Below are 14097 nucleotides of genomic sequence, written 5' to 3'. Positions count from 1 at the left end.
ATGGTCAATGCCGCAACTGGTGCCCAGGACCCTATCAGATGCACTCACTTACCTTCTGCAGCAGCAGATTTCCCTCACTGATGCCCAAGGTTTACTCGGAGCAGCCACCTACCCAGGAAATGTAGGAGATGTGCTGGACTTCAAGTGAGACAGAAAGTCAACAATTTCAAATCACTCCTCTCCAGCATATTTCTCACAAACATCCAAGTCACTGAAAACAAGTTAGACTCACCTTCCAAACAGAATTGATAAACTCGTATGCTCTGTTTCACAGACACCTGGCTCACCCCCTGCTACACTCGACTGTGCCTTTTCTCAGTTCACCAAATGGACTGCTTGGCAGTCTTGGGTAAGGCAAGGGGTGGAAGGGACTGCTTCCTAATCAAAACCTCCTGGTACTCAGATGTGGTAACCCCAGCGAGTCACTGCTCCTTGGATCCTTTAACACTGAAATGCCGACCACACTACCTGCCTCCTGAATACACCTCTGTTATCCTGACAGCAGTCTACATTGCACCCCATACAGAAGTGAAGAATGCACCTGTTGAATTATACAACGCTACAAACAGGCTTGAAAAGGAATTCTCTTTTTCATTGTAGCTGGTGACTTCAATCCCCCAAGAATGTGTTACAAAATATCATCAACACATCTCCTGTCCCAGCAGGTCTGAACAACCTTAATCATTGCTACACAATCAAAGAAAACTACTGCTCCATTCCCCAATCACAGTTTGGAGGATCAGGTCACAACGCTGTGGTTCTCCTTCCAGAAACACAGAAACTGAAGTGTGCAGACCCAGTACAGAAAGTAGTGCAGTTTTGGGCTACTGAGGAAACAGAAGGTCTTCTATGGGACTGCTTATAGTCAGTAGACTGCTCCATATTCAAGAACTCAGTGGCCAACCTAAAAATGTATGCCACTACTGTTACAGACTTCACTCGTGAGTGTGTAGATGCCACTGTGCCGAAGAAATCAATCCAAACATTCCTCAGACGGAAACTATGGCTGAACTGGAAGATTCACTCCTTGCTCAAGTTCAGGTCTGAGATGTCCAAGTCGGGTGACCTTGACAGAAAATCCAGTACAACCTTTACAAGGCCATCATGGACCCCAAGAAGCAATATCAATCTAAGCTCGAGACCCTGATTAACCATATGGACACCCATTGTCTGTGACAAGACTTACGCGATATAACAGGCTAAAAGGCTAAGTCGAAAAGAATCACGAGCAAAACGACATAACCGATGAGCTCAATGCATTCTACACTCAATTTGAATTGAAGGGCAGTGAATCCGCGTCATCTGTCCCAAAAGACTCAGATGCACTGTACTATTGGTCATTGCAGCAATCCCTAGATCAGTCTTCCTAACGGTGAACCCACAGGAAGAGAGCAGCCTGGATGGAGTTTCCAGCCATGCACTCAGATTCTGCGCAGACTAGCTGGTGGGACTAATCGCAGAAATCTTCGATCTCTCTTTTCCACTATCTGAAGTCCTCACCTGCTTCAAGAAGACCTCTATTATTCCAGTGCCAAAGAAAAACCCTGTAGTAATCTCAATGACTATTGCCTGAAAGCTCTGACATCTATAATAAGTGCCTTGGAAGGGTGGTCACGGCTCACATCAACTTAAACCCCCCTGCCTTGGGAGGGCAGTCATGGCTCACGCCAACTCCAACCTCCCTGCCTGGACGGGCGGTCATGGGTCATCTCAACTCCAACCTCCCCTACTGCCTTGATCCGTTGCAATTTGCCTATCAAAGCAACAGGTCCACAGCAGACATCATCTCCCTGGAACATTCGGACAAAAAGGATACCTATATCAGGTTCCTACTTATTGACTACAGCTCCGCCTTTAACATTATAATTCCAAATAAATTCATCTCCAATCTCTGCGACCTAGGTCACCACTTTACCCCTCTGTAACTGAATTCTCAACTTCCTGACCAACAAACTGCAGTCAGTAAAGATAGGCAACACCTCCTCCACAATAATCCTCAATACCGGTGCCCCACAAGGCTGTGCAAGCCACCTTATACAAACAGTACAGCTGATGTGGCCACATTCCACATCAACCCCATTCACAAATTTGCTGACGACACCATTGCTGTAGGTCAGATCTTAAACAATGACAAGACAGAGTAAAGGAAGGAGATGGTGCGCTTAGCGGCATGGTGTAAAGACAACAATTTCTCCATCAATATCAGCAAAATGACGGAGTTGGTCATTGACTTCAGGAAGCGGATTGGAGGGCATGCTCCTCTCTGCATCAATGGTGACAGTCAAGAATGTCAAGCTCGTGGGAGTGATGATCACCAACAATATGTCCTCATCTACCCACGTTGATACTACAGTCAAGAAAGCACAACATGCCTCTACTTCCTCAGGAGGCACAGGAAATCCTGTATGTTCATAAAGATGCTTACAAACTTTTAAAAATGCACCACAGAAAGCATCCTATCTAGATGCATCACATCATGATATGGCAACAGCTCTTCCCGAGACTACAAAAAAAAACTATAGAGAGTTATGAATATAGCCAGCCCATCATGCAAACCAATCTCCCATCCACTAATTTCATCTATACTTACCACTGCGTCAGGAAAGCAACCAATATAATCAAAGATCCCTCCCATCCCGGTTATACTCTCTTTCAGTCTCTTCCCTCAGGCTGAAGATATAAAAGTTTCAATACACGTCCAAAGAGATTCAAGAACAGCTTCTCCCGTGCTGTTATCAGATTTGTAGATGGACTTCTTAAATATTAATATTGATCTTTCTCTGCAACCTGTAGGCAGTTCTAACACTGCATCCTGCACTCTGTTCTGTTAGCCTGATGTACTTGTATAGTTCCATCTGCCTGTAAAGCACACACAGATAAAAAAACTGCAGATGCTGGAATCCAAAGTAGACTAGTAGGAGGCTGGAAGAACACAGCAAGCCAGGCAGCATCAGGAGGTGGGGAAGTGAAGTTTCGGATCTAGATCTTCTTCAGGAAGGACAACATTTTTCACTGTAGCTCAGTACGTGATAGTAACAGATCAAATCAAAGCATCCACGTACTCTCTTGCTTGGGCAGTGGGACAGAATCAATTCATGCCACTTCCTTGAAAATCTGAATCAGAAAAACATCGATAGGAGCTCTGCACAATTTGCGTCTGATTTATATTGGTCCTTGCGTTCCTCCGAACCATTCCCACCAGCAATAAAAACAGCTGATTAAAAACTAAACAAAACATTGTTGTATGTATCTGAAATTATTTATAGCCTTCTACTACAACACAAATGTTTCAATTACTGAATGGATTTCATGCTCCAACTCTCCAGCCAAATTCTGACAGGGGGAGAAACTAAACCGATAACATTTTCTGAGAAGAACCTTGACCTCTGGAAGTATATTTTCAAATGCTCAAAATTGAGCCATCTGTTTGACCACCGAACACTGAGTGAACTACTTGGACTTTAAAACAAAAAAAGGTCTCCACTCTGCCACACTGCCTTCACTGCACATCTGTGACAGATTTTACACTACTTTGTCCCCCTTGCTACTAATGGAAACGTGTCCAGAATTCTGAATACTGATGAGTCTGTTCTTTTAAAATCCATTATTGGAGGACTATTTTGTTTAAGTATCATTCTGGGCATGATGTTTAGATATCACACAAACTAAGACATTCTGGGCATGGTATTTAATATCAGACAAGAAGATGCTGGAGGTAAAAACAATGACTGCAGATGCTGGAAACCAGATTCTGGATTGGTGGTGCTGGAAGAGCACAGCAGTTCAGGCAGCATCCAAAGAGCAGCGAAATCGACATTTCGGGCAAAAGCCCTTCATCAGGAATAAAGTGAGCCTGAAGCGTGGAGAGATAAGCTACAGGAGGGTGGGGGTGGGGAGAAAGTAGCATAGAGTACAATGGGGATGTGGGGGAGGGGATGAAGGTGATAGGTCAGGGAGGAGAAGGTGGAGTGGATAGGTGGAAAAGAAGATAGGCAGGTAGGACAAGTCCGGAAAAGTCATGGGGACAGTGCTGAGCTGGAAGTTTGGAACTAGGGTGAGGTGGGGGAAGGGGAAATGAGGAAACTGTTGAAGTCCACATTGATGCCCTGGGATTGAAGTGTTCCGAGGGGGAAGATGCGGCGTTCTTCCTCCAGGCATGGCGGATGGAGGGTCATGGTCGAGGGACCCCATCCCCAAACCATCATCTCCCAGACCATACAGAACCTCATCACCTCAGGAGATCTCCCACCCACAGCTTCCAACCTCATGGTCCGGGAACCCCACACTGCCCGGTTCTACCTCCTTCCCAAGATCCACAGGCCTGACCACCCTGGCTGACCCGTGGTCTCAGCATGCTCCTGGCCCACTGAACTCATCTCTACTTACCTCGACACTGTCCTATCCCCCCTAGTCCAGGAACGCCCCACATACATTCGAGACACCACCCACGCCCTCCACCTCCTCCAAGACTTCCGTTTCCCTGGCCCCCAACGCCTCATCTTCACTATGGATATCTAATCCCTCTACACCTCCATCCGCCATGACCAGGGCCTCCAAGCCCTCCGTTTTTTCCTCTCCAGACGACCCCAACAGTACCCTTCCACCGACACACTCATTCATTTGGCTGAACTGGTCCTCGCCCTTAACAATTTCTCCTTTGAATCCTCCCACTTCCTCCAGACCAAAGGCGTAGCCATGGGCACACGTATGGGCACCAGCTATGCCTGTCTCTTTGTTGGCTACGTAGAGCAGTTGATCTTCCGTAATTACACCGGCACCACTCCCCACCTCTTCCTCCGCTACATTGATGACTGCATTGGCGCCACCTCGTGCTCCCGCAAGGAGGTTGAGCAATTCATTAACTTCACCAACACAATCCACCCTGACCTTAAACTTACCTGGACCATCTCTAACACCTCCCTCCCCTTCCTGGACATCTCCATCTCCATTAATGACGACCGACTTGACACTGACATTTTTTACAAACCCACCGACTCCCACAGCTACTTGGATTATACCTCTTCCCACACTACCTCTTGCAAAAATGCCATCCCGTATTCCCAATTCCTCCGCCTCCGCCGTATCTGCTCCCAGGAGGACCAGTTCCACCACAGAACACACCAGATGGCCTCCTTCTTTAGAGACCGCAATTTCCCTTCCAAAGTGGTTAAAGATGCCCTCCAACGCATCTCGTCCACATCCCGCACCTCCGCCCTCAGACCCCACCCCCCAACCGTAACAAGGACAGAACGCCCCTGGTGCTCACCTTCCACCCTACCAACCTTCGCATAAACCAAATCATCGGTCGACATTTTCGCCACCTCCAAAAAGACCCCACCACCAGAGATATATTTCCCTCCCCACCCCTTTCCGCCTTCCGCAAAGACCATTCCCTCCGTGACTACCTGGTCAGGTCCACGCCCCCCCCACAACCCACCCTCCCATCCTGGCACTTTCCCCTGCCACCGCAGGAACTGTAAAACCTGCGCCCACACCTCCTCCCTCACCTCTATCCAAGGCCCTAAAGGAGCCTTCCACATCCAAAGTTTTACTTGCACATCCACTAATATTATTTATTGTATCCGTTGCTCCCGATGCAGTCTGCTCTACATTGGGGAGACTGGGCGCCTCCTAACAGAGCGCTTTAGGGAACATCTCCGGGTCACCCACACCAATCAGTCACACCACCCCGTGACCCAACATTTCAACTCCCCCTCGCACTCTGCCGAGGACATGGAGGTCCTGGGCCTCCTTCACCGCTGCTCCCTCACCACCAGATGCCTGGAGGAAGAATGCCTCATCTTCCCCCTCGGAACACTTCAACCCCAGGGCATCAATGTGGACTTCAACAGTTTCCTCATTTCCCCTTCCCCCAGCTCACCCTAGTTCCAAACTTCCAGCTCAGCACTGTCCCCATGACTTGTCCGGAATTGTCCTACCTGCCTATCTTCTTTTCCACCTATCCACTCCACTCTCTCCTCCCTGACCTATCACCTTCATCCCCTCCCCCACATCCCCATTGTACTCTATGCTACTTTCTCACCACCCCCCACCCTCCTCTAGCTTATCTCTCCACGCTTCAAGCTTACTGCCTTTATTCCTGATGAAGAGCTTTTGTCTGAAATGTCGATTTCGCTGCTCTTTGGATGCTGCCTGAACTGCTGTGCTCTTCCAGCACTACTAATCCAGAAAGAAGATGCTGGAGTCAAATGATCATTAGAAATTCCAATTTTGTCCACGATGTTGTAAGCCATGCTCAAAGTCAGAAAAATATCCATCTACTGAAATTATATTCAAGAGTTATGCAAAGTTCAGGTACATAATTCAAACTGTAGCCGTCCAAAGATTGGACATTTTTAATAGTATTATGAAGTTGAAGGCGTGTACTGTACCTTTAAGAAACAGTGTCATGTGACTGAACAACTTGAAGATGTAATCTCAGACAGTCACCCAAGTCAGAAATTGAACCTGGGTCCCTGGCACTGTGAGGCAGCAGTGCTAACCACTAAAGCATTGTGTGTTTGGTTTAATTAGCATAAGGGTTAACCCTGTGTCATCACAATATTTAGTCAAATATTTTGATTTTATAAACATAGCCAGTTTCAGGCTGATCTTAAAGAATGGAATCAGCAAGTATTGTGCATACACACAAACCAAGACTTTAAGATGTCTCTCCACCCACAGCCTGATCTATTCTGTAGATGAAAAGCTGCCCACTCCACTAGTTGACAGGGACAAGGATTGCTTCTGAAAAAGAGAACAATAGCAGGACGTTCTTCTGCAACTTTTCCAGCCCTTTCAAGTCCCATGTGCAAAATTTGGAAAAGTTCGAATTCTGGCATAGGTTTTGATCCTAAGGACATTAGTTTTTGGACATCAGACCTTTATGCACAAAAGTGTCTACAATAAGTCATTTGTAATGTGTACTGCCAAATGCACCTTAAGGGGTCGTAGAGCACAGCAAAACTTCAACCAACAACTTCTCTCTGCAGTTTCCAGGTGTCTGTCTCTTCTTCTAAGTGTCCGCAACTTTTCCTGCAGCTTCTGTAATGCTTTCCGGTCCCCTGTGGAAAGTGGGCGGCCATCCACACACTGTTAGAAAATTCAATGAGCATTATAAGGCACAGTTCAAGTAATCTAATTCTCTGATGTAAATAAATATTCAAGCAAGCATACAATTTGGATATTAGAATGTGCTGACTTTCACACAATCCAATTTGGCTTTGGGAGTATTGGGAAGAGTGAAGCCATTGTCTTCAACACCTACTACAAACCCCACCCCCTTGTCATGAATTCCTTTCTCTCCTTGGCAGCTGTTTGATTCAGATCCAAATTGCTTTAGTACTTGGAGTCATATCTGACACCCAAGACGAGCTACCAAATTCCTCACACCATCCCTGTATGAAACCTGCCTATTCTCATCTTTCTAAGATTGCTGCTATAACCCTCAATCATACCTCCTGACTAACATCTACTGTTATACCCTCTGTAAACACGACCACCTAAAACTCTAATACCCTATCTCCTAACTCATGCTAAGTCCTGTTCACCCACCATCCTGTGTTTACTGTACTACATTAGTAAATATCTCCATGACCTTTTCGATCTTACCTCTACTGTCCTGCAGTCCCACAACCCTCTGGAATTCTTATGATCCTCTAAATCCAGCCTCTTGATCACTCTTGATTTTGATCACTCCAACATTATGACTATGCTTTCAGCTGCCAAGGCTCCAAGCTCTGGAATGCACTCCCAACACTTCTCCATATTGTTTTCTTCCTTTACGACACTTGTTAAAGCTTACATCTTTGACCAAGCTTTTTATTATCTGGTCTATTAATTCAATTGGCACTATTTCATATTTTGCTTCATAATGCTCCTGCGTAGATTCTAACGAAATGTAATGTTTTAGAGTCATAGAGATGTACAGCACAGAAACAGACCCTTCAGTCCAACTTTCTCTTGCCAACCAGATATCCCAACCTAATCTAGTCCCACTTGCCATCCTACTATATCCCTCCAAACTCTTCCTATTCATATATACATCCAGATGCCTTTTGAATGTTGCAATTGTACCAGCCTCCACCATTTCCTCTGGCAGCTCATTTCATACACGTATCACCCTCTGTATGGAAGAGGTCCCCCTTAGGTCTCTTTTATATCTTTCCCCCCTCTCACCCTAAACCTATGTTCTGGACTCCTCCACCTTAGGGAAAAGACTTTGTCTATTTATCCTATTCATGCCCCTCATGATTTTATAACCCTCTATAAGGTCACTCCACAGCCTCCGACACTCCAGGGAAAACAACTCTACCCTATTCAACCTCTCCCTATAACTCAAATCCTCCAACTCTGGCAATATCCTTGTTAATCTTTTCTGAACCCTTTCATGTTTTATTGAAAGATTTGCAAAAGATCACTAGTTATATGATTTGGAAAAAATAATGCAGGTATTCTCCAGAAATACTTGAAAATACTTTATGATTTTCTGTGTAACCACATATTTTCATCAGTTGAATAATTAAAACTACCTTGAGGAAATCCTCTACAAACTTGGTTGAGAATTTCTGGAATACTAAAATTTTAAAAATGATGGGTGACGACTTCTGTTGTGTTTTATTTCAAAACTTTGGCTAACTTGATCTTAACTGAGTAACTCCTAGTTACCAATCTGTTTCTTACTTCTAACCTTGGCCAGGATTGCCTTCACAATTTTGCCTTGGAAAAATGAGACTTTACAGCATTTACTGTACCTGATTGCCTGAGTCTGACATGTACTGACTGAAATTTCCTCTGTTTATAATCTAAACCCAACTAGAGCCTGCACAAGACAATGAGTGTGTATTACTAACCAAGATCATAGCATTCCCTACAGTGTGGAAGTAGGCCATTTAGCCCATCCTAACCACACTGACCCTCTGAAGAGCATCCTACCAAAACCACCTCCCTACCCTATCCCTGTAACCCTGCATGGCTAATCCAACTAACCTACACATCCCTGGACACTCCAGGCAACTTGGCATGGTCAATCCACCTAATCTACATATAATTGGACTGCAGGATGAAACTGGAACACCCAGAGGAAACCCACACAGGGAGAATGTGTAAACTCCACACAGACAGTCACCCGAGGCTGGAATTGAAGATGGATCCCTGGCACTGTGAGGCAGCAGTGCTAACCACTGAGCCATCATGCTGCTCCCGGTGAGAAAGTGAATTCTTTGAACTCCTCCAAAACAACAGCCATTCTGACAGCATTGTATGTTTGATCTATTTTCAATGCCCCTATCCACCTATCAAAATTACTATGTTTGATTCTTTCAAATTAACAAAAAACGAGAGATCTGGGTGACTCTGACTTGTTAATATTTTACTGGCTTCTCTGAGAGCACCAAGTCAAAAATACAGTGGATGATTGGAGTAGGTAGAAAACTCCTTGTAGAAAATCATTAGGAAAGCATTTGGAAATTAAATGTAACAGCAGCTTTCGAGCTCCTTTACTTGTGTCAGCCTACAAATGATTGTATGACTCTATGAACATAACCTAGTCATTCAGCATGGAAGCTGACCCTTTGGTCTAACTTGTCCATGCTGACCAGGTTAATCAAAGTAAACCATTCCCATTTGCCCATATCCCTCAAAACATTTCCTATTCATATACTTGTCCAAATGTTTTTTAAATGTTCTAAGTGTACTTGCTTCGACCAAGTCAATTTACTTTTTCAGTGTGCTTTGATGGGTTTAAAATTCACAATCTTTTGATCGCTAATGCAGTGCTATGATTATAATGCCAAAATATTTGCAAACTTTGGAGAACCTTTATCAAAGATTAAATCATTAGTTTTTAATCATCAGGATCCCAGTGAACTTTAGAAAACGAGTAAAATACATTCAGAATCAACGCATCCTTTCTTTTGAAAATCGTTAAAAGATCTTGAAACATAATGCATACTGACATGAATGCTTTTACCCAAACCTTGGATTTAATCTTTTCCACTTGCTGTTCCACTTCTTCAAGGTCTTCAGTATTCTGAAGTCTTTCATAAACCACGCTCCTTGTACCTCTTATCAAGTTTAATGGCAATGCAGACATTCCATAAGCCTTGAAGAAAAAATATACAAAGTGAGCACTCAAAACCCAAAAAGGTTGACCAATGCTGAAAGTAAATACGCATAATGATAAATTCATTTTCGAGTGATCATCCAGAATGGCAAAATGGCTCCTGCAATGTCTCATGATGATAACTGGCCATGACAGATTTCAGGAAGGATCTGCATGCACTGTTGATGTTAACAAACTAGGGATGAGGAAGTGGAGGATACTGGAAGCAAAGGGGAGATGGATGTGGAGCATCAACTTCCCAGCATGTGGTAAACTATATATGTGCTGTTTTGTCATAGGTTCAGTCATTCAGATAAAACATTAGATTACACTATAATTGGTGAGTGAAAAACAGCCCACAGCATTATTTTGAACAACTGCATGGAACAGCATTCCTGTTGTTTACCTTCTGTACAGACTTCCACATGCGACAGTGACTTCCAGTATCGTAAGTTAATTCTGCAACCACCATCAGTATGCAGCTCAGATACCTCAGATGCATGCCGGGGTCTTGGCCAATATTTATTCCTCAATATACATCACAAAAATATAGTATCACATGTGGAGGTTTGCTGAGTCCATATCAGCTTCTGCATATCCTGTATTAAAACAATACTGCAAAGGGCTTTGTGACATCTGATGGTCACAAGAAGTCCTAAAAATAAATACATTTTTTTCCATCCTGAGGAACAAGTTAATTGCCATATGAATTGTAGGAAGGGATTATTCTCTTTCACTGGATTTTATGGCTCATCAAAGGGAAGAAGAGGTGAAGTGGAGTGGTCAGCCAAGTACAGATATCATATTTCTGTTAGAACTGGGACTTTCTCAGTGGCTGATATCACTCCTGTGGGATTGTATTCAAATAACAACCGAAATCTGAGAGTGACAAGAATAGACTCTTTCATTCAGCAAGGTAAAAACAATTACTGCAGATTTATTCCTGAAGGGCTTTTTGCCCGAAATGTCGATTTCGCTGCTCGTTGGATGCTGCCTGAACTGCTGTGCTCTTCCAGCACCACTAATCCAGTCTTTCATTCAGCAACCGCATTACAAGTTCGAGGTGGCAATAGAATCCCAAAATACAATTCTTACAAGAGCTCCTTCATCCAGTTCTTATATATATTAAAATTCCATTACTATGGTGTTACATTGTTTCATCTACAGTACACAAAGTTGTGAAAGGCTTCTGTCCTGGGAAACAGGAGATGGGTTAAAACATGTGCTAAGTGTTGGCTGTTACTTCTGACGGGATTAAGAGTGTCTGTCTAGTCTGTTTACGTAATTAAGACGTGTTAGTTCCTTTTGTCTTTTAAGTTAGCAAATGTGAGTAAAAATAATATGTTCTAACTAGTTATGGTTTGGAGGAGCTGGTGTTGGACTTGGGTGGACAAAGTTTAAAATCACACAACGCCATGTTATAATCCAACAGGGTTTATTTGGAAGCACTAGCTTTCAAAGCACTGCTTCTTCATCAGGTGGTTGTGGAGCAGGACTATAAGACACAGCATTTATAGCAAAAGGTTACAGTGTCATGCAGCTGAAATATATTAAAGAAACAGATTAAGATTTTCATTTTTTGGAATGGTTTTGCTAGTTTCAGTTCGTTGATATGTTAATATGGGATTTAATTCTAAAAGATGAAAAACTTAATCTAAGTTTGTTTAATATATTTCAGCCGCATGCTGAAAACTTCTGTTATAAATGCAAACTTTTGCTATAAATTCTGTCTCTTATGGTCCTATTCCATGACCACCTGATGAGGAAGTCACCCTTTGAAAGCTCGTGCTTCCAAATAAACCTGTTGGACTATAACCTGGTGTTGTGTGATTTTTAACCAAATAAGTTAGAAACTGTACCTATACTTAATTTAAAAATAAAGTATATTAAACTGATTATCGCAGCTGGGTTGTGAGATTTGTTTACTATTTGCCAGTGTGGGCTTCATTCATTCATGCAATTTCACCAAAGCTCTATTTTGACAGTTAGTTTCCTAAAGGGATAATGGTCCAGTTAAAAGGGATTTAACAAGTAAGTGCTAATTGGGGAAACTATTTGGTGTTCTGTAAACTATTCAGGTCCAGGAGATCTTTGGTAAGGGCTGAATAGTATAATAATGTTTCGTGGAGACAAGATGGCGAGGATGGTATTATTCTATATTCTATACTTATTCAGAGGTAAACACTGCTTGTAGCAAGGGCTTATAAGGTGTGAAAATGCAATAATGGGTTTGAAAGACCAAATTTAAAACAACCCTTTTTAATCAAACCATCTTATGATAGTAAAACATATTACAGATCCGCGGTTTAGCAAATGAATGAAACTGTGTTGTAGTAAGCAACGGGTTAGTAAATGCTTATGAATGGATGAACAGGAACCCGGTATTAATGAATATAGTGAGCTGGTGAATGTGTTAATAAAGATAACCTATAACACAATATCTTATACTCCTGCACCAAAGTCATTATAAGTCAGAGTCTTAAAGCATCTGACAGATCTTCAGTCCAACTCACCCACGCCAACCAGGTTTCCTCAACTAAACTAGCCCCAAATGCCTGCTTTTGGCCCACATCCCTCTAAACCTTTCTTATCCATGTGCCTATCCAAACATCCTTTGAATGTTGTAATTGCACTCACCTCTACCATTTCCTCTAGCAGCCACATACGTATCAACCTCTGGTCCTATTTAAATCTTTCCCCTTTCGCATTAAACCTATGCCCTCTAGTTGTGGACTTGCATCAAGTAAGTGCTATTTAAAACCTCCGCACAATTGGTGTATTTTCCTTTAATGAGCCAAGTCATAGAGATGTACAGCACAGAAACAGACTCGTCGGTCCAACCCATCCATGCTGACCAGATATCCCAACCCAATGGCACCCCTGCCACAACACCACTCCTCAAAAGCAGGGACAGCCCCTCTGCAGCACTCTTCATCATTGAAACCCTCATCCCCAGCCAGACTCTGCCATGTAGAAATACCTTAGCAAGCTCAAACATATTTTCCTGGGTTCCAGAGTTGGGACGGTGGAGTTAGGATGGTGTCGGGTTGGCGGGGTGAGCTGTTTTCTTGAACTGCATCAGTACACGTTATAGATTGACCCACAATGCCCTGAGGAAGTGAATTCCAGAACTTTGACTCAGCAACAGCATTTGAACGGCACCATATTTCCAAGTCAGGAGAATAGCTTGGAGGGGATCATACAGGTTGGTGGTGTTCCCATGTACCTGCTGCCCTTTTCTTTCTTGATGGAAGTCGTCATTGATTCAGAAGGCGCTGTCTAAGGATCCTTGGTGAGTTTCTGTTGTGCATCTTTTAGATAGTACACATTGGTGCTACTGAGTGGCAGTGGTGAAGGGGAGTGGATGATTGTGGATATGGTACCAATCAAGCAGGTTACTTTGTCCTGGGTGGCATCAAGCTTCTGGAGCGTTGTTGGAGCTGCACCCAATCAGGCAAATGGAGAGTATTCCCTCACACTCCTGCCTTGTGCCTTGTAGGTGATGAACAGGCTTTAGGGAGTGAGGAGGTGAGTTACTCAGCACAGTGTTCCTAACCCCTGACCTGCTCTTGTGTCTGTGCTTATATAGTGAGTCCAACTGAATTTTTGGTCAACAGTAACCCCAAGGATGTGGATAGTGGGGGATTCAGTGATGGTAACACCATTGAATATCAAGAGGCGGGGGTTACATTGTCTCTTGTTGAAAACGGTCATTTGTATTGCGCGAATATTACTTGCCACTTGTCAGTCCAAGTCTGGATATTGTCCAGATCTGAAGTCACGAATGCTGCTGAGCAGTGTGCAATCACCAGCAAACATCCCCACTTCTGACCTTATGATAGAAGGATGGCCACTGATGGAGCAGCTTTAGGTGCTTCAGCCTAAGACACGACCCTGAGGAACTTCTAAAGAACTGCCCTGGAACTAAGATGACTGACCTCCAACAACCACAACCATATGCCCATGTACCAGACATGGCTTCATTGATTCCAGTT

At 43.6% G+C, this 14097-nt stretch overlaps 1 protein-coding gene across 1 annotated transcript in view; it reads right to left on the bottom strand.

The window, feature by feature from the left end:
* Positions 1-14097, bottom strand: part of lmbrd1 (LMBR1 domain containing 1) — a 297592-nt gene that overhangs the window by 92933 nt on the left and 190562 nt on the right. Inside the window, exons 8-9 of the mRNA XM_072558080.1 lie at positions 9977-10102; positions 6940-7092 (exon numbers count right to left, since the gene is read on the bottom strand). Of these exons, the coding sequence (XP_072414181.1) occupies positions 6940-7092; positions 9977-10102 (279 nt within the window). The remainder of the gene's footprint in view (positions 1-6939; positions 7093-9976; positions 10103-14097) is intronic.

The sequence above is a fragment of the Chiloscyllium punctatum genome, chromosome 3 (genome assembly GCF_047496795.1).
Source record: "Chiloscyllium punctatum isolate Juve2018m chromosome 3, sChiPun1.3, whole genome shotgun sequence".
Classification (NCBI taxonomy): Eukaryota; Metazoa; Chordata; class Chondrichthyes; order Orectolobiformes; family Hemiscylliidae; genus Chiloscyllium; species Chiloscyllium punctatum.
This window is presented reverse-complemented; position numbering and strand designations above follow the sequence as displayed.